The sequence below is a fragment of the Ornithorhynchus anatinus genome, chromosome 2 (genome assembly GCF_004115215.2).
Source record: "Ornithorhynchus anatinus isolate Pmale09 chromosome 2, mOrnAna1.pri.v4, whole genome shotgun sequence".
Taxonomy (NCBI): Eukaryota; Metazoa; Chordata; class Mammalia; order Monotremata; family Ornithorhynchidae; genus Ornithorhynchus; species Ornithorhynchus anatinus.
This window is the reverse complement of record NC_041729.1, coordinates 164,736,643-164,756,385: the sequence shown is the minus strand read 5'-3', so window position 1 is coordinate 164,756,385 and position 19,743 is coordinate 164,736,643. Positions and strand designations below refer to the sequence as shown.

At 45.1% G+C, this 19,743-nt stretch overlaps 1 protein-coding gene across 4 annotated transcripts in view; it reads right to left on the bottom strand.

The window, feature by feature from the left end:
• Nucleotides 1-19,743, bottom strand: part of SOX5 (SRY-box transcription factor 5) — a 490,387-nt gene that overhangs the window by 341,847 nt on the left and 128,797 nt on the right. For all 4 annotated transcript variants that reach the window (XM_029058134.2, XM_029058136.2, XM_029058133.1 and 1 more), the window contains one exon: nucleotides 6,762-6,972. In XM_029058134.2, coding sequence (XP_028913967.1) covers nucleotides 6,762-6,972 — 211 coding nt within the window. The remainder of the gene's footprint in view (nucleotides 1-6,761; nucleotides 6,973-19,743) is intronic.

Sequence of the window (19,743 nt, the reverse complement as noted above, 5' to 3'; positions counted from 1 at the left end):
CAAGTGGATGGAGCAGGAGAAAGAAAAATAATAACAATTATGGTATTTGTTAAGCACTTACCATGTGCCAGGGACTGTACTAAGCGGTGGGGTGGATACAAGTGTGTAACAGGAAGTTGAATCGAGACGTGTAAGTTCGATGAGGACAAGGATCGTGTCTACCGATTCTATTTTATGCTCCCAAGAGTTTAATACTATGCCTTTCACACAATAAGCCCACAATAAATAATAACAACAATAATTAGGGTATTTGTTATGTGCTTACTATGTGCCAGGCACTGTACTAAGCACTGGGGTGGATAGAAACAAATTGGGTTGGACCCGATCCCTGCCCATCATGGGTCTCATAGTCTTAATCCCCATTTTGAAGATGAGGTCACTGAGGCACAGAGAAGTGAAGTGATTTGCCCAAGGCCACCCAGCAAAGTGGTGGAGGCGGTATTAGAACCCATGACCTTTTGACTCCCGTGCTTTATCCACTATGCCACGCTGCTTCCCCTAAATAAAAATACTGCTTGACTGATGAAATACCTGAATAAGTAAATGAACCGACAAATGAATATACCAATAAGTAGATAAAAGCATATAGTGATGAGGACAGGAATGAACTTAATAAATGCTTAGAGGGTTGTTGGATTGATGGGAAATTTTCTGGTTCCCTTTCATATATTCCAGAGGCTCTTCTTTCAGCACATATACACACTCTATCTGTTGCCGATTTGTCCATTCCAAGCGCTTAGTACAGTGCTCTGCACATAGTAAGCGCTCAATAAATACTATGGAATGAATGAATGAACATACACTATACACACAACACATACACATAGGCTGCTGGAGAAAACACATAAAAGATGCCCTTATGCCAGCTTAAATTTCATTCTAGAATCTCACCTCAGTAGCCTTTTCCTTGGTCCACAAGATTCACCACTCTCTTCTAACTTCTGAACTTTTGTTAGTTTGCTTAAGGCAAGGCCAAGGAGGGGAGAATAAGGACGTTTCTATTGAAACACCTTTTTTTCTTCTCATAGGGGAGGAAGCTGAAGCAGGAATATGGCGCTCACATAATGATTTAACTAGGACTTAATGAAATTTTCATCACAACCTGCTGTTCATTTTAATGGCCTTTGGAAGACAATGAAACAATGGCTGGAGGGAGAAAAGATTTTCCGGTGCATACATTTGTGAGCACAACCTTCTCTGGCTCTCAACACCTCCCCCTCCCACCATTATAGTCTCCAGATCTCATCACAAAGCTGAGGATCTTTTGTTTCTACTGTATGTTGTTGCTTTAAAGGAAGCAAAGATCCGGCAGAGACTCTCCATCCGTTCTCGTGTATTTGCTGAATGAAGTTTCTAAAGCTCAAAGCAACCTCCTCCGGGAGTGATTTCTTCCCTGTCCCAGATAAATCTTTTCCCCTCTTGCTCTATTCCCTGCCATCCTAGAAAGAAACTCCCATCAATCTCCCTTTCACTATTAATCCCCTTGCTCCATTTCTGATTTAGGAAAACTTTTTTTCTTTGGGGATACGCAGATTACTAATCTCCTCAAACGCACAGGATACTATTTGAAAACACCCTTCCAGTGCAACACTGAGACGTTACATAATTCATTCGTTTCATAATTTCTTGAAATTTACTAAACAAATGCCCATTCCCCATTGGATTTTTTTTTTGTATATCGTGAGCCTTATTCTACAGAAGGGAAGTTCACTTGCAAATAAATTTCTCCATAACTTCTCCATAACTTGAATTCCATACTTCAATGGGTATGCAAGAAATATCTATCCAATTATGCATTTACTTAGCATACTTCTCCACAGCTGTTAGATAACTACATAGTTGAAGATTCACATCAAATTCTCCTTCCCTCAAATATCCTAGGCTGCTCCTAATTTTTTTTCCCAAAGCCTTCACTCATGGGTAAGCGATCGCAGAACCACTTTTCTCAATTATTTCGCAGCACGGTTCTTTTTCGATTCGACGAACAGCAGTGTCATGATCAATTTTTGTTTTCCTTCACCAAGAGGACAAAAAACAGCAAGGCGAAGTTAAGTATCATGATTTTCGGTGGACGGGGTGTCCTTGTTGTTAGCAAAAGACGGGGCCTTCTCCACCTGTAGGTTTTTTCTAATAATTTCTATGAAGTAGAGATGAAGCGTGGCCTAGCAGCAACAACATGGGCCTGGTAGTCAGAAGGCCAGGCTTCTAATCCCAGCTCCATCATGTACTTGCTATGTACAGTGCGGCTTGGAGAAGCAGCGTGGCTTAGTGGATAGAGCCCAGGCCAGCGAGTCGGAAGGACTTGGGTTCTAATCCCGGCTCTGCCGCCTGTCTGCTCTGGAATCTTGTTCAAGTCATGTCACTTCTCTGGGCCCCAATTCCCTCCTCTGGAAAATGGGGATGAAGACGGTGAGCCCTACGTGAACAGGGACTGTGTCCAACCCAGGTTCCTTACATCGACCCCAGCATTTAGCATATAGTACGTTTTTAACAGATATCATAATCATGATTATTATTATTATTTCCTTGGGCAAGTCGCTTAACCTCTCTCTGTCCCTCAGTTCCCTCATCTGCAAAATGGAGATTGAATACCTGTGCTCCTTCTTCTTTAGAATGTTAGCCCCATGACCTGAATGCTTAGAAATGGGCTTTGGAGCATAGTAAACACTTAAATATTAAGATCACTATTTTAATCTCCTCATGTAGCATGTAATGGTGAATTAAAAACATGTGGGCAATGACCGGATAGTGGCAACAAATTCCTGGTGGCGTCGACTCTATTGCTAAGTGACCTTCCTTCAAGCAGTCAAACACTGAATATATCCCAGTAACCTCCCCTCTCTCTCACGCCTCAGAAACAGAATGGCCTAGCAGATAGTGCTTGAGTCTGGGAGTCAGAAGGACCGGGGTCCTAATCCCGGCTTCTCCACTTGTCTGTTATGTGACCTTGGGCAAATCACTTCACTTCTCGGTACTTAATGTTGGTATTTGTTTGTTAAGCGCTTACTATGTGCTGAGCACTGTTCTAAGCGCTGGGGTAAACACAGGGGAATCAGGTTGTCCCACGTGGGGCTCACGGTCTTCATCCCCATTTTACGGATGAGGGAACTGAGGCTCAGAGAAGTTAAGTGACTTGCCCACAGTCACACCGCCGACAAGTGGCAGAGCTGGGATTCGAACTCATGAGCCCTGACTCCAAAGCCCGTGCTCGTTCCACTGCGCCACGCTGCTACTTCATTACCTCATCTGCAAAATGGGGATTAAAACTGTCCCTCGTAGGAATGGGATTGTGTCCAACTCAGTTATATTATACCCAACCCAGTGCTTAGTACAGTGCATGGCACATACTAAGCACTATGGATAGCATTATTATTATTACCATTATTATTATGTACCAGCTGAGGTTATTTGATCATCACAATTACACAGTTTTGACCAGTCTGTGATGGGAATATAGGGTGACGTTTTCTTGGTATTACTCTGTCCCTTCATTCAATCCCCCTCTCAGCCCCACAGCACTTGTGTCCGCATCTGTAATTTTATTTATTTCTTTCTCGCCCTCTAGACTGTAAGCTCACTATGGGAACTGAAAGTGTTTGTTGTATCATTCATTCATTCATTCATTCATTCATTCAATAGTATTTATTGAGCGCTTACTATGTGCAGAGCACTGTACCAAGCGCTGGGAATGAACGAGTCGGCAACAGTTAGAGACAGTCCCTCCCCTCTGACGGGTTTACAGTCTAATCGGGGGAGACAGACAGACGAGAACAATGGTATTACTGTACTGTACTCTCCCAAGCGCTTAATACAGTGCTCTGAATACAGTAAGCGTTCAATATATGCAGCTGATTGACTAACTGAAAGACTGACTGGATAGGGTCCAGTCCTTGGAGTGAGAAGGCCCTGGGTTCCAATCCTGCCTCCCCCACTTTTCTGCCGTGTGACCTTGGGTAAGTCACGTTACTTCTCTGGGTTAACTGTAAAATAGGGATTAAGATTGTGAGCCCTATGTGGGACAGGGACTGTGTCTAAATTGATTACTTTGTCTCTCGGTACAGTGCCTGGTACATAATAAGCACTTACCAAATATCATATAAAAGGTGCAATTCCTTGTTACTGTTTATAAGCTGGACACAGTAATGTCTAAGAGAGCAATTTTCTGTTCTTCAGAAATGTAGATTTTTTACCTAGAGTAGAAGCGTGGATTCGATCAGCACTGTTTATTCCTGGCATATAAGGATTTAAGGTGGCTTGATTCTAATTTACCCAAGTGGTTCTTTAACTACCCCTGGACCAACAGATGCCCCTAGTAGTAGGAAAATGAATACAGGGAAAATATCATGATAGAAGTTAAAGGAGGGAATGAAGCTTTAATGGGTATCTGTTAAGCACTTACAGTGCATCAAGCCCCCTCTCAGAGTGGCACCCGGACAGTTTCCAGTCCTCTGCCAGTCTCGACCACGGGAGGGAGAGTGAAGCCGAGGCCCGTCCGTTCCATTCCTAGCTTGCCCAATGTCTAGCGAGCGGCAGGCCATCGGCTACAAGTCAAAACTCACCCGTGCTGGGCAGCGGAGGCACGGGAGAGAGTCGAGGGCAGAGATTCAAGTTGACTGCGTGGAAAATGGTAAACTACTTCGGGATCTTTACCAGGAAAACTCTATGAATCCACTACCAGAGCGACTGCAGATGGAGGTGGGGCGTTCTGGGAGAGACACGTCCCTGGCGTCGCCATGGGTCAGGGATGACTTGACAGCATGAGACAAGATGAGATGTGTCAAGTACTGTTCTAAACACTGGAGTACATACAAGTTAATAATGTTGGTATTGGTTAAGTGCTTACTATGTGCAGAGCACTGGTCTAAGAGCTGGGGGGAGATACAGGATCCTCAAGTTGTCCCGCGTGAGGCTCACAGTTAATCCCCATTTTACAGATGAGGGAACTGAGGCACGGAGAAGTGAAGCGACTCGCCCACAGTCACAGAGCTGACAAGTGGCAGAGCTGGGAGTCGAACCCATGACCTCTGACTCCGAAGCCCAGGCTCTTTCCACTGAGCCACGCTGCTTCCCCAGTGCATGCCCCCCATAGGGCTCAGAGTCTATGTAGGATGGAGAATATTTATATTAATGTCTGTTTCCCCTTCTAGACTGTAAGCTTGCTTTGGACAGGGAATGCGTCTGTTATATTGTTATACTGGACTCTCCCAAGCGCTTCATTGAGCGTTCAATGAATACGATTGACTGACTAACTAAAATCTGTCAAGGAAATGTTAGAAGGGAAGACAGCAGTGGCATCATGGATGAAACTATCATTCATTCATTCAGTCGTATTTATTGAGCACTTACTGTGTGCAGAGCATGGTACGAAGCTCTTGGAAAGTACAATTCGGCAACAAAGGGAGATAATCCCTGCCCAAAAGGGGCTCACAGTCTAGAAGGGGGGGAATGGTATTTGTTATGCCCTTACTTTGTTTCAAGCACCATTCTAAGCACTGAGAGAGATACAAGGTTAACAGGTTGTCCCATTTGGGGCGCATAGTCTTAATCCCCATTTTTCAGATGAGGTAACTGAGGCAGAGAGAAGTGAAATGACTTGTCCAAAGTCACACAGCTGACAAGTGGCAGAGTGGGATTAGAACCCACAGCCTCTGACTCCCAAGCCCGGGCTCTTTCCACTAATCATGGGCTGTGCGCATTTGATGCACCACACCCAGGCCCAGCCTTCAAAGGGCTAATCAACTGATCATTCGATCAATCAATTCCCTTCCCAGACTGAGCCCCCCCTTTTCCTCTGCTCCTCCTCCCCTCCCCATCACTCCGACTCCCTCCCTCTGCTCTACCGCCTTCCCCGCCCCAGAGCACTTGTGTATATTTGTACATATTTATCACTCTATTTTATTAATGATATGTATATAGAATTCTATTTATCTATTTTTGATGCTATTGATGCCTGTGTACTTGTTTTCTTTTGTAGTCTGTCACCCCCTTCTATATTGTAAGCCCGTTGTTGGGTAGGGATTGTCTCTGTCTGTTGTCGAATTGTACTTTCCAAGCATTTAGTAAAGTGCTCTGCACATAGTAAGTGCTCAATTAATGCGGATTTTAAAAGGAATGAATCAATTGTATTTATTGAGCTCTTGTTATGTGCAGAGCACTGCACTAAACACTTGGGAAAGTATAAACCTACAGAATCAGCAGACACATTCCCTGCCCATAACGAGTTTACGAGCCCCTGATGCCACGCTTATTTCTGGGAGATGATGAAATGTCTCGGCACCATTCATAAAACTGGAGGTTTTCTTCCCATCCTTCCAGCTCATGACCAAATGGAGAGATTCCCCCATTCGACCAGTTTCCACCAAAGCAAGGCAGGGAATAATGATAATAATACTTTATTTCTTAGATGCTTACTATGTGCCAGGCACTGTACTAAGCGCTGGGATCGACACAGGCAAACCGGGTTAGACACAGCATGGGGCTCACAGTCATAATCCCCATCTGACAGGTAACTGAGGCACAGGGAAGTGGTGTGACTTGCCCAAGGCCACGCGGCAGACAAGTGGCAGACCCGGGATTAGAACCCACCTCCTTCTGAATGGAGGAGGTCACTGTGACGCAGCTTTTGGATGGGTGCGCCGATTCCCATTTCTCTAACTCCTGAAGCATGAAAGGAAGGGGAATGGAGGCTAGAAAACCACAGCATCCTAAATAGATCATCTTCAGCGGAAACCCATAGCTTCGGTGCCTTTCCCAGACCTTACCTTCTGGCTCATTTTTGATGAGCTCTTCCATTTTCCTTTGTTTCAGGGTGTCTACGACATCCGCTAGGCTCCCCTTACGTCTCTCGGGAGTCCCCAGAGCTGTGCTGGATAAATATTCTCCGCTCTGACGCCCACCTTCTTCTGCCTTCAGGGGTGAGGTAGATGAGTTATGTGGGGCAAATGAAGACATCACTTTATTGCCATCGACTTCCTGGAAGAGAAGCACAGACAAGAGCCATTTTTAAGGACGAAACCACAGCGCGCATTTTGAGTTCACTACATTGTTTGCTTTTCAGATGGAACCTTTTTTTTTTAAAAAAAAAAAGAAAGACGATGCTTCAAAATGCACTCAGGACAAAACCTCTCCACGGAGGATCGAACAAGATTCTGCACTACCAGTTGAGTCCTAGTGATAAGTAGTTAGATGATTTTAAATAAAAGTTTTATTGACTACTTTAAATTGTTACTTTCACCCCTGACCATTTAAGATTGCCCCGAAGTCCTCTATTACACTTAATAGTTATCTGGAAATAACATTCTATGGCAACAACCACCATGAAACAGGCGGGCAACTACTATGTGATCCTTTCTTTAGATAAAAATGGCATGTGACTTTGAATGGGCTTTTCAAGAACAGCTCAGGCCTGGAAGTCAGAGGTCATGAGTTCTAAGCCCAGTGCCATTTCTTGTCTGCCGTGTGCCCTTGGGCAAATGGTCTAAACTGTAAGCTTCAGGTGGGCAGGGAATGTGTCCATTTACTGTACTCTCCCAAATGCTTAATAGAGTGCTCTTCACACAGTAGAAGCTCAATAAATATGATTGAATGAATGAATAAAATGTAATTTGATTTTTTCTACTTGGCCACTATACTTCTCACTCTAGGCTACAAGGCTGTCCATCCCCTTGCCCCCTCCTACCTCTCCTCCCTTCTCTCTTCCTACCGCCCACCCCGCACGCTCCGCTCCTCCGCCGCCCGCCTCCTCACCGTCCGCCGTTCCCGCCTATCCCGACGTCGACCCCCGGGCCACGTCCTCCCGCCGTCCCGGAACGCCCTCCCCACTCACCTCCGCCAAACTCATTCTCTTCCCCTCTTCGAAGCCCTACTGAGAGCTCACCTCCTCCAAGAGGCCTTCCCTGACTGAGCTTCTCCTTTTCCCTCTGCTCCCTCTGCTGCCCCTCTACCCTTCCCTTCACCTCCCCTGTGACTACCCCAGCGCTTAGAACAGTGCTCGGCACATAGTAAGCGCTTAACAAATACCAACATTATTATTATTATTACCTCCCCTCAGCTAAGCCCCCTTTTCCCCCAACTTTTCCCTCTGCTCCTCCCCCTCTCCCCGCACCTCCCCTCAGCACTGTGCTCGTCTGCTCATTTGTATATATTTTTTATTATCCTATTTATTTTGCTAATGAGATGCACATCACCTTGATTCTATTTATCGCCACAGTTCTCGTCTGCCCGTCTCCCCCGATTAGACCGTGAGCCCGTCAAAGGGCAGGGACCGTCTCTATCTGTTGCCGATTTGTACATTCCAACCGCTTAGTACACTGCTCTGCACATAGTAAGTGCTCAATAAATACTACCGAATGAATGAATGAATTCTTTTCTCCTGTGCCTCACTTGGAAAAAAAAAAAATCAGGGTGAAAGACACTTACATCACAAGGGTTTTCCCGAAACTCATAGGAGTTTATCAAAATGAGCACATCCATTCTCCTGCTCTCGGGTGCCAAGACATTCTCTACTGCAACTTCAGTTACTCGAACACCATTCTACGCTGACTCAGTGTCGTTTCTAATACCGTCGCTTATCACAGCGCACCTTTATCCCCTGTCTTTTTATCTTCATGCAAATTTCTTTCAATTTCTGCTCATTTGTAACTGGATTACGAATAGCGCCACGTTGTACTCCATCTTAAAATGCACCCTTTAACTATCTGTTATCATATTTTATCACTTTCTATGGTGCCTTTTTTGCAATCTGTAGTGGATTCCTGATACATCTGTCCAAAAGACATACGATCAATTATTTTCAATAATAGAAAAACGGCGCTGGAATAATAGGCAAATCGGGGTTTTCCCAGAAGGAAATCTCAGCTCAGTTTCGAAGACACTGCTGTACTTTTACTTTCTCTTTTTAAAGAAGGTTTCTTCATTAGAAGTCTCCATTTCTTGACTTTCTACTACAAGGCCATTAATCATTCTTTTCACATATATTTTTAAGTTAAGCTGCTTTATGAAGTGTTTTGTGATGTGATGGTTGCTTCTGTCAATCAATTAATACATAGTAATAATAACATGAACAATGATAACGATGGTATTTGTTAAGCACTTACTGTTTGCCAAGCACTGTAATAATAATAATGTTGGTATTTGTTAAGCGCCTACTATGTGCAGAGCACTGTTCTAAGCGCTGGGGTATACAGGGTAATCAGGTTGTCCCACATGAGGCTCACAGTCTTAATCCCCATTTTACAGATGAGGGAACTGAGGCACAGAGAAGTTGAGTGACCTGCCCACAGTCACACAGCTGCCGAGTGGAAGAGAAGGGATTCGAACTCAAGACCTCTGACTCCCAAGCCCGTGCTCTTTCCACTGACCCACGCTGCGTTGGGGTGTATCCGAGCAAATCGGGTTGGACACGGGCCCTGTCCCAATTGGGGCTCACAGTTTCAATCCCCATTTTACAGATGAGGTCTGTAAAACAGGCCCAGAGAAGTGACTTGCCCAAAGTCGCACAGCAGACAAGTGATGGAGCCGGGATTAGAACCCATGACCTTCTGACTCCAAGGCCCGTGCTCTATCCATTAGCTAATTACTTAACACCTACTGCCGGCTGTGCTCAGTGCTTGAGAAATTACATGGGAGGTCGCGGGTTCTAATCCTGGCTCTGCCGCTTAGCTGTGCATCCTCGGGCAAGTCACTTAACTTCTCTGTGCCTCAGTTACCTCATCTGTAAAATGGGGATGAAGGCTGTGAACCCAGTGTGGGACAACCTGATTAACTCGTATCTACCCCAGGGCTTAGAACAGTGCTTGGGCACATGGTAAGCGCTTAGCAAAAACGATCGTCATTATTATTATTATTATTAGAGTTAGAAGTTATGACATCAAGGAATTTCCAATCTAGCAGGCCAGACTGATTACAGACTATGGTCAGGAGGATGATGGAGGGGGGCTGTGAGTTAATGCTGCAGTAGTATGAGAAGCAGCGTGGCTCAGGGGAGAGAGCCCGGGCTTGGGAGCCAGAGGTCATGGGTTCCAATCCCGGCTCTGCCCCTTAGCAGCTGTGTGACTGTGGGCAGGTCACTTTACTTCTCTGGGCCTCGGTTCCCTCATCTGTAAAATGGGGATTAACTGTGAGCCCCACGTGGGACAACCCGATGACCCTGTTTCTCCCCCAGCGCTCAGAACAGTGCTCTGCACATAGTAAGCGCTTAACAAATACCAACGTTAACGTTATTGATAACGGTCGTGAAAAAAGTGTACAGTTCCTCTGTGGTATGTAGGAATCTTTGACCCGGATACGCCTTAATCAATCAGTGGTATTTACTGAGTGTATACTGTGCGCAGAGCACTAGGCTAAACACTTGGGAGACTACAGTACCATCAGATCGGTGGAGGCAGTCCTGCCCTCAAGAAGCTTACAGTCTACTGTGTGCAGGGCACTGCGTTAAGCACTTGGGAGAGATCATTAAAAGTCACCCCAACCTATTTAGATATCTATAAATTTTATATCAGAAATCACTTAACTATATTGATGCTCACATTACACATTCATACCAATATTTATATTGCTTATCCATGTCGATATTTACATTATTCATATTACTATTTATGTCACTGTCCACCTCCCCTTCCTGAATGTCAGGTCACCGTGGGCAGGAAACGTGTCTGCTAACTCTGCTGCACTGGTGTCTCTCAAGCGCTTAGTACAGCGCTCTGCACACGGTAAGCGTTCAATAACGACGATTGATTGATGGACATAATCCCTACCATCAAGGAACTCACAGTTTATCAGCTTCATCTGATTCCTACCAAACTCCCCAAACCATCCGAGATTTGGATGGATCTATGGAAATGATGCCCAGCAGAGCTTCAGGATTTGCACAGTATCCCAGGTGTGACTAACCTCACAACCATCCCATCAGGAATTCCCGAGTCATCTACGATGCAATCCGCGGTGATATCCAGAAAAACAACATCCTGGGCATCAGTCAGTCGGTCAATTGCATTTACCGAGCGCTTACTGTTTGCAGAGCACTGTACTAAGCGGGAGTACAATTCAACAATAAACAGACATCATGGCTCAGTGGAAAGAGCACGGGCTTTGGAGTCAGAGATCGTGGGTTCGAACCCCGGCTCTGCCACTTGTCAGCTGTGTGACTGTGGGCAAGTCACTTCACTTCGCTGGGCCTCAGTTCCCTCATCCGTAAAATGGGGATTAAGACTGTGAGCCCCACGTGGGACGACCTGATTCCCCTGTGACTACCCCTGCGCTTAGAACGGTGCTCGGCACATAGTAAGCACTTAACAAATACCAACATTATTATTATTATTATTATTAGAGTCTAGAGAGGGAGACAGTCAAGAAAAGAAATAAATACACGACAGATATGGACACAAAGGGTGTGGGGCTGGAAAGGGGGATGAAAAAAGAGAGCAAGTCAGGGCGACGCAGAAGGGAGTGGGAGAAGAGGAAAGGAGGGCTTAGTCAGGGAAGGCTTCTTGGAGGAGATGGGCCTTTAATAAGGCTTTGAAGGGGAGGAGAGTCACTGTCAGTCAGATCTGAGGAGGGAGGGCATTCCAGGCCAGAGGGCGGATGTGGGCGAGAGGTCGGCAATAAGACAGAAGAGATGGAGGCCCAGTATGAAGCCCCAAGTCACTCGAATATGCTGCAGAGATGAAAGAGCTGAAACATCTCCAACAAAATACACAGTTAGGTGGGTATCCAGCCCAGTCCTGGCAAAGGCCGAACTGTGTTTGAATTGGTCCCCTCCCCCAGTCAGCAGTACTTATTGAGTAGTTCCTGGGCGAGAAGCAGCGTGGCTTAGTGGAAAGAGCCCGGGCTTGGAAGTCAGAGGTCATGGGTTCTGATGAGGTCATGGGTTCTAATCCCGGCTCCGCAGCCTGTCAGCTGTGTGACTTTGGGAAAGTCACTTCACTTCTCTGGGCCTCAGTTACCTCTTCTGGAAAGTGGGAATTGAGACTGTGAGTCCCATGTGGGACAACCTGGTCACCTTGTAACTACCCCAGTGCTTAGAACAGCGCTTAGAACATAATAAACACTTAACAAATACCATTATTATTATTACTATTATTGTTACTGAGCATTGCACTGAACACCTGCGAGACTACCATCAAGTTACAATTCACACTTCCTGCCTTCAAGGTGCTTCCAATCTAGGTAGACAGTCGATTAGACTGTAAGCCCGTCAATGGGCAGGGACTGTCTCTGTTGCCAATCTGTACATTCCAAGGTCTTAGTCCAGTGCTCTGCACTTAGTAAGCGCTCAATAAATACTATTGAATGAAAATAATTTGGAGGTCAAATTGTCATAATAATGATGATGATGACGATAATAATTGTTCCAGCTTACTACGTACCACACGCTGTACTAAGAGGTGGGATAGATACATTATTATCACAGATGATAGAGTTCCTGATCCTTCTCGGGGCTTACGGTTTTTAAGGGAAGAAACCGAGACATAGAGAAGTGAAGTGATTTTCTGGGGGTCACACAGCAGAAGCAGGATTAGAAACCGGGTCCTCTGACTCCCAGGCCCCGGGGTCTTTCCTCGACATCATGCTCCTTCTCCAGCATGGCTCAGTGGAAAGAGCCCGGGCTTGGGAGTCAGAGGTCATGGGTTCGAATTCCTGCTCTGCCACTTGTCAGCTGTGTGACCGTGGGCAAGTCACTAAACTTCTCTGTGCCTCAGTCACCTCATCTGTAAAATGGGGATTAACTGTGCGCCTCAAGTGGGACGACCTGATTACCCTGTAGCTACCTCAGCGCCTGGAACAGTGCACCGCGCATAGTAAGCGCTTAACAAATACCAACATTACTATTATTATTATGATCAGTCAGGCTGTCAATAGGATTTACCGAGTGCTTACTGTGACCAGAGGATTGTACTAAGCCTTTGGGAGCGTACAATATAACAATGTGACGGACACATTCCCTGCCCACAACGAGCTTACAGTCTTGAGGGGGAGAGAGAAATTAATCGAAATAAATGAATCATACCTAGCCTTTCCCTCTATCTCCCTAAGTGTTCCTCTAGTAACCCATTATGGACCACTTATGGTGAATTCATCCAAATCCATCTTGCACATGCTGATATTTTCAGCAGGCAGCATTTCCTGGAGTAATCCACTCCATATGTTTACCACAAGCATACATACAATTTTCAAGGGCTGCTTGACCCTTGTCAACACAAAGAGTCAGTCCAGATTGTGCTACAGACGCCTCATATTTCTGCTTTAATATCTTCCTTTTCAAGAACTCATTCATTCATCCAGAAGTACGTATGGAAACCCTACCATGGGCGGGGGGGAGAGGAGGTATTTATTGAGCACTCGCTGTTCATTCAATCATATTTACTGAGCGCTTACTGTGTGCAAAGCACTACACTAAGCTCTTGGGAGAGGACAACATGACCGAAAATAGACACGTTCCTGCCCACGGCGAACTCACGGTCTAGAGAACGAGCTCGCAGGACTGCATGCAGAACATTATAGTAGGCGTTTGGGAGAGGAGAAAAGAGATAGAAGACCTGGTTAACAGACACGGTTCCGTTAAGGCAATGCAGATAAATCCTCGTTTGCCCTCTTCATTCATTCACTCATTCATTCATTCATACATACATTCATTCAATCGTATTTATTGAGTGCTCACTATGTGCAGAGCACAGTGCTAAGTGCTTGGAAAGTACAATTTAGCAACAACTAGAGACAATCCCTGGCCACAGTGGGCTCACAGCCTAGAAGAGGGAGACAGACAGCAAAACAAGTAAAAAGGCAACGATAGCATCAATATAAATAAATAGAATTATATATATATGTATATACATACACATCAAGTAAAAAGGCATTATTTATAAATGAATAGAATTATAGATACGTACATATATACACGAGCACGATGGGGCCGGGCGTAGAGCAAAGGGAGCCAGTCGGGAGATGTGGAGGGGAAGGGGAGCTGAGGAAAAATGGGGGGCTTAGGCTGGGAAGGCCTCCTGGAGGAGGTGAATCTTCGGTAGGGCTTTGAAGGGGGAGGTGTGATTGTTTGGCAGATTTGAGGCGGGACAGGCGAGAATGAGGCACAGAGAGAAGGTTCCGTCTAAGGAACAGCATGGCCTAATGGATAAAGCATAGGCCTTGGAGTCAGAAGACCCAGCTAGGGATCCCACCTCCACACTTGCCTACTGTTGACCTTGGGCAAGTCATTTAACTTCTCTGGGCCTCAGTTTCCTCACCTGCAAAATGGGGATTCAATACCCATTCTCCCTCCTACGTCGTTTGGGAGCCCCACACGGGGCAGCTACTGTGTCCAACTTCAGTGACTTGTATCCAACCCAGCGTTTAGAAGAGTGCACGGCAGATAGTAAATCTAGTAACAAATACTACACAGCACGCCAGAGTGGGAGAAGCAGCACTAGAGTCATGGACTCTAATTCCGTCCCTGCAGTGTGACCGCTGTGTGACGTTGGGCAAGTCACTTCACTTCTCTGTACCTCAGTTACCTCATCTGTAAAATGGAGGTGAGACTAAGAGCACCATGTAGGACAAGAGCCGGACCCAACCCAACTAGATTATATCCAAGCCAGCACTTAGTACAGAGCCTGGCACATATTAAGCACTTAACACATACCACTATTATTATTAAGCACTTACCACGTGCCAGGCACCGTACAAGCAATGGGGTGGATCCAGGTAAATCGGGTTGGACACAGTCCCTGTCCTACATGAGGCTCACGGTCTCAATCCCCATTTTACAGGTGAGGTAACTGAGTCAAAGACAAGGGAAATGACTTGCCCAAGGCCAGGCAGCAGACTAGTGGTGGAAAAGGGATTAGAACCCACGACCTTCTGATTCCCAGGCCTGGGGTCTATCCCCTACACCGCGTCCTTTTAACCTCAAACAGTAACCCAGCTTACATTTTTCTAACTTCCAATTTTTACCTAAGAGTTGCCGAACCTTTGGGATCTGAGCTCCAGAGTCAACTCTCAGCCAAAACAAAGGTAGAAAACTAAACATCCCAGCAAATTCATCCCAGCACACTGTTTATCGGCTATATTAGCAGTGCACGTTTGATTCCATTACAGTCTCTCTCATCACTGCACGGCCTAATGGTAAGAACCCGGTCCTGGGACTCAGAGGACATGGGTTCTAACCCCAGCTCCTCCGCTCGTCTGCTGTGTGGCCTCAGGATAGTCACTTCACTTTTCTGTGCCTCCGTCATCTCATCTGTAAAACGGGGATTGAGACTGTGAGGCCCATGTGGGACAGGGACTGTTGTCCAACCTGATTTAAATGTAATAATAATGTTGGCATTTGTTAAGCACTTACTATGTGCAGAGCACTGTTCTAAGCGCTGGGGGAGATACAGGGTCATCGGGTCGTCCCACGTGAGGCTCACAGTTCATCCCCATTTTACAGATGAGGTGACTGAGGCACAAAGAAGTGAAGTGACCTGCCCACACTCACACAGCTGACAAGTGGCGGAGCCGGGAATCGAACCCATTCTCTGACTCCGAAGCCCAGGCACCTTCCACTGAGCCACGCTGACCACAGTGCTTTGAACAGTGCCTGGCACATAGTAAGCACTTACCAAGTACCGTAATTATTACCGCCATCCCTTTCGCAGTTCGATGCCTTGTACTGCTGTTTCTACCTTATGAAATTCCATGTTCATTTCCTCGGCAAATGGACAGCTAATGTATTTTGGCAGTGCTATTTAGAGGAAGAATTCTCTTCTCTTTCTTGCTCCTTCCCTGAATCTGCTCTCACTCACACCTGATACAGTGACTTCCACATTCTTCCTATTTGGCAGGCAGCCAGCCAGCTATCTACAGTAATATATCCTCCAGGATCTGGAGTAAATTCAGATTTGTGTTTTAAACGTTTGCTCAGAACTCAAAACTCGAGGCGAACTGGTTTATTCACCTGAACATGGCAGGGGGCAATGAAGCAGCAAGGCGTGGCACACAGACCCTGAAAATGGAAGTCAGAAGGACCTGGGTTCTAATCCAGGTTCCCCCACTTGTCTGCTGTGTGACCTCGGACAAGTCACTTCATTTCTCTGGGCCTCAGTTCCCTCATCTGTAAAATGGGGATTGAGCTTGTGAGCCCCACATGGGACAGGGACTGTGTCCAGCACGATTTGTTTGTAGCCACCCTAGCGCTTAGTACAGTGCCTGGCACAGAGTAAGCTCTTAACAAACACCACAATTACTAATATTATCTCAAAACTCAAGGACCTGGTTTGTTGGCACGTACAACATACATTCAATGAGGTGGGGTTTGATCCCATAGGTTTAATAATGCCTGTTTACTTGTTTTGTTTTCTGTCTCCCCTCTTCTAGACTGTGAGCCCATTGTTGGGTAGGAATTGTCTCTATCTGTTGCCCAATTGTACTTTCCAAGCGTTTAGTACCGTGCTTTGCACACAGTAAGCATTCAATAAACATGACTGAATGAATGAATGAGTAAAAATGGGCTCTGACCTCTTCAAAGGAGACTGATAATCTTCCTCTGTAAATCGGGAACGAGCTTGCCAGCTAGTACCCTTGAAACCATCAGAGAAAATCGGGATTCTGCAACATTTTATATCAAAAGTCAAAATGAACTCATTAAAAAAGACAACTGGTGATCTATTACTCAGCAAAGATACGCATGACACCTTTTATTGTTCAAATTAGATCCCAGCCTTGACTTCTGGCCTCTGAAGGCATGTTTTCATGCTTCTTCCTCAGCTCTCTAAGCCCAAATTAAATTCAAGACAGCCGGAAAACTAGCTTTCGATAAACATTAGGTTTTTGACACAGTCTTTTGAAAAACAAGGTTCTCGGGGTTAAGACTGATAGGATATAGTCACTTCTCCACAGAGAGAGGAATGACATTGTTGTTGGACCATTCTAAGTGTGTAGCTCCCAGAGTTGGAGAAGCAAACTGAGGCTCTGAAGGTATAAAGCCAGGAACAAAATGTAAAACTAAATAGTCAGTCAGTCAAATGTATTTATTACGCATTTACTGAGTGGCAGAGTACCGTACTAAACGCTTGGGAGAGTACATTGGAATAATAAACAGACACATTTCCTGTCCACAATGAGCAGACTAGAGATTCGATGAGTCGATGAGCAGAATGAGAGAGTCTAGAGGGGAAGACAGACATTAATAGAAATAAATAAACGACCCATTTGGACATAAGTGTTCTGGAGTTGGGTGGGGAGATAAATAAAGGGAACAAGTCAGGGGGACACAGAAGAGAGCGGGAGAAAAGGAAAGGAGGGCTTAGTCAGGGAAGGCCTCTTGGAGGAGACTTGCCTTCAGTAAAGCTTTGAAGGAGGGGAGAGTAATGGATTGATTCTCAAATGGCTAATCCATCAGTTAATAGTATTTACTGAGCACCTTCTATGTGCAGAGCACTGAAAGTGCTTGGGCAAGTACAATCTCGATAATAGATTGCCCTCAAGAAGCAAAAATCTAGCTGTTGAGAGATAAGCATGAATTTATGAATATCATCCTTTGCCCTTAAATACGTACGTCTCCTCCATTAATTTATTTGGATCATCGTGGTTGTAAACATTTTTACGTGTGTTAGCCATATTAGAATGTAAGCTCTTACAGTCTTCGCTTCCCAAGAACTTAGAACTCATGTAGTGAACTACATTAACTCGGTGTTCGATAAACGCTACCACGATTACCATCGCTAAATGAAATAACTTCCAGAAAGGAAGAAGAAGAAACGGTAAAGAAAGGTGTGAGCTAGCAAGTGGTTTAATAGGAAAGTTTGTAGAGCATCTAGCATTACATACTTAGCAGAGTTTAATGTATACAAACTTTGGAGGGCATAATTGCTAACGTGGTACAAATGAGCTTAGGTTGTAGCTGGAAAAATTAATTGGGAATGCTTCCTGATCTTTCACAGACCTCAAGGAAACCAGTGTGGCCTGTTGGAAAAATCATGGGACCAGAAATCAGGAGCCTTGGGTTTGAATCCTGGCTCTGCCATTTGCACTTAGGAAAAAGAAGCCAGGAATGGAACTATTAAAAAGACCGGGTAGAAAATAGCCAGTGTACTTTCACTGAATTATTTTTTTTTTCTCCTTTTTTTTTTTTTTAGTAAAGGAAGGGAGGAGGAGAGAGAGGATGAAAATGAAACATAGGTTGAACGTCCCATAAAAGAAACAAGAGGAATATAAAGTATGTTGTAATGAGCATGTTTGGACACACACACATACGAATTGTTATTCCAGAAATGAACTATTGTAGACATGTGTCTCTGACAAGGTAAAATGAGAAATTAAGGGTTATTTTAAAAGCTATATGATTCTGTTATACCGTAAGCCCTCTGATATAGACTAACTGCATATTTTGTCACAGATATTTAGCTTGAAACTGAATTTGACCACTAGTGATCTATTATGTCAATGCAAGAAGCACAGAGAAAAAATTCTCATCAGGGAGTTAAATGGTCAAGGGGACATGAAGGATACATCATTCCAGACTTGACATGCATGAAATATAGCCTCTTTAGTGGGGTTTATAAATTATAGGGGTGGGAAAGGCCCCCAGGGATGCCTGAAATATAAATATCCTCACTTGCATTTCGAGGAGCAGGTTGAAAAAAAACCAGACATATGGCATTTCATTGAGCATTTCTATAGCACAAAGTGCTCACTCTAGAAAAGCAGTTTTCAATAATAATAATAATTATGGTATTTACTAAGCACTTACTATGTGCCAGGCACTGTACTAAGCATTGAGGTAGATACAAGCAAATGGGGTTGGATAGAGTCCCTGTCCCACATGTGGCTCGCGGTCTTAGTCCTCACTTTACAGATGAGGGAACTGAGGCACAGAGAAGTGAACTGAGCTTCCCAAGGTAACAAACGAGACGAGTGGTAGAGCCGGGATTAGAAGCTGTGACCTTCTGTATCGTCTCCCAGGCCCGGGAGCAGCATGGCTCAGTGGAAAGAGCATGGGTTTGGGAGTCAGAGATCTCAGAGATCATGGGTTCGAATGCCGGCTCTGCCACTTGTCAGCTGTGTGATTGTGGGCAAGCAATTTACCTTCTCTGTGCCTCAATTCCCTCATCTGTAAAATGGGGATTAAGACTGTGAGCCTCACATGGGACAACCTGATTACCCTCTATCGACCCCAGCGCTTAGAACGGTGCTCTGCACATAGTAAGCGCTTAACAAATACCAACGTTATTACTACGCCATGCTGATTATCATGAAAGCCACCTTTATGTAGGACGTGGGCTGTTAGGTAAATCCAGTTAGTTTTGGTGTAACACATTTTCACTGCACAGTTTGGATTTAACACTTCATGGCTCAGTGGAAAGAGCACGGGCTTTGGAGTCAGAGGTCATGAGTTAAAATCCCAGCTCTGCCACCTGTCAGCTGTGTGACTGTGGACAAGTCACTTAACTTCTCTGTGCCTCAGTTACCTCATCCGTAAAACGGGGATCAAGACTGTGAGCCCCACGTGGGACCACCTGATTCCCCTGTGTCCACCCCAGCGCTTCAAACAGTGCTCTGCACATAGTAAGCGCTTAACAAATACCAACATTATTATTTACTGAGTGCTTAGTGTGTGCAGAGCACTATACTAAGCATTTAGAAGAGGACAAAAGAAAAATCGGGAGACGTATTCCTGGCCCACAGTGAGTTTAGAGTTGAGCACAGTGGAAGAGTTAGAGAAGGCTCTTTTCACAACATGGGTCTCTTCGAGATATTGCACGATTTTCAGTG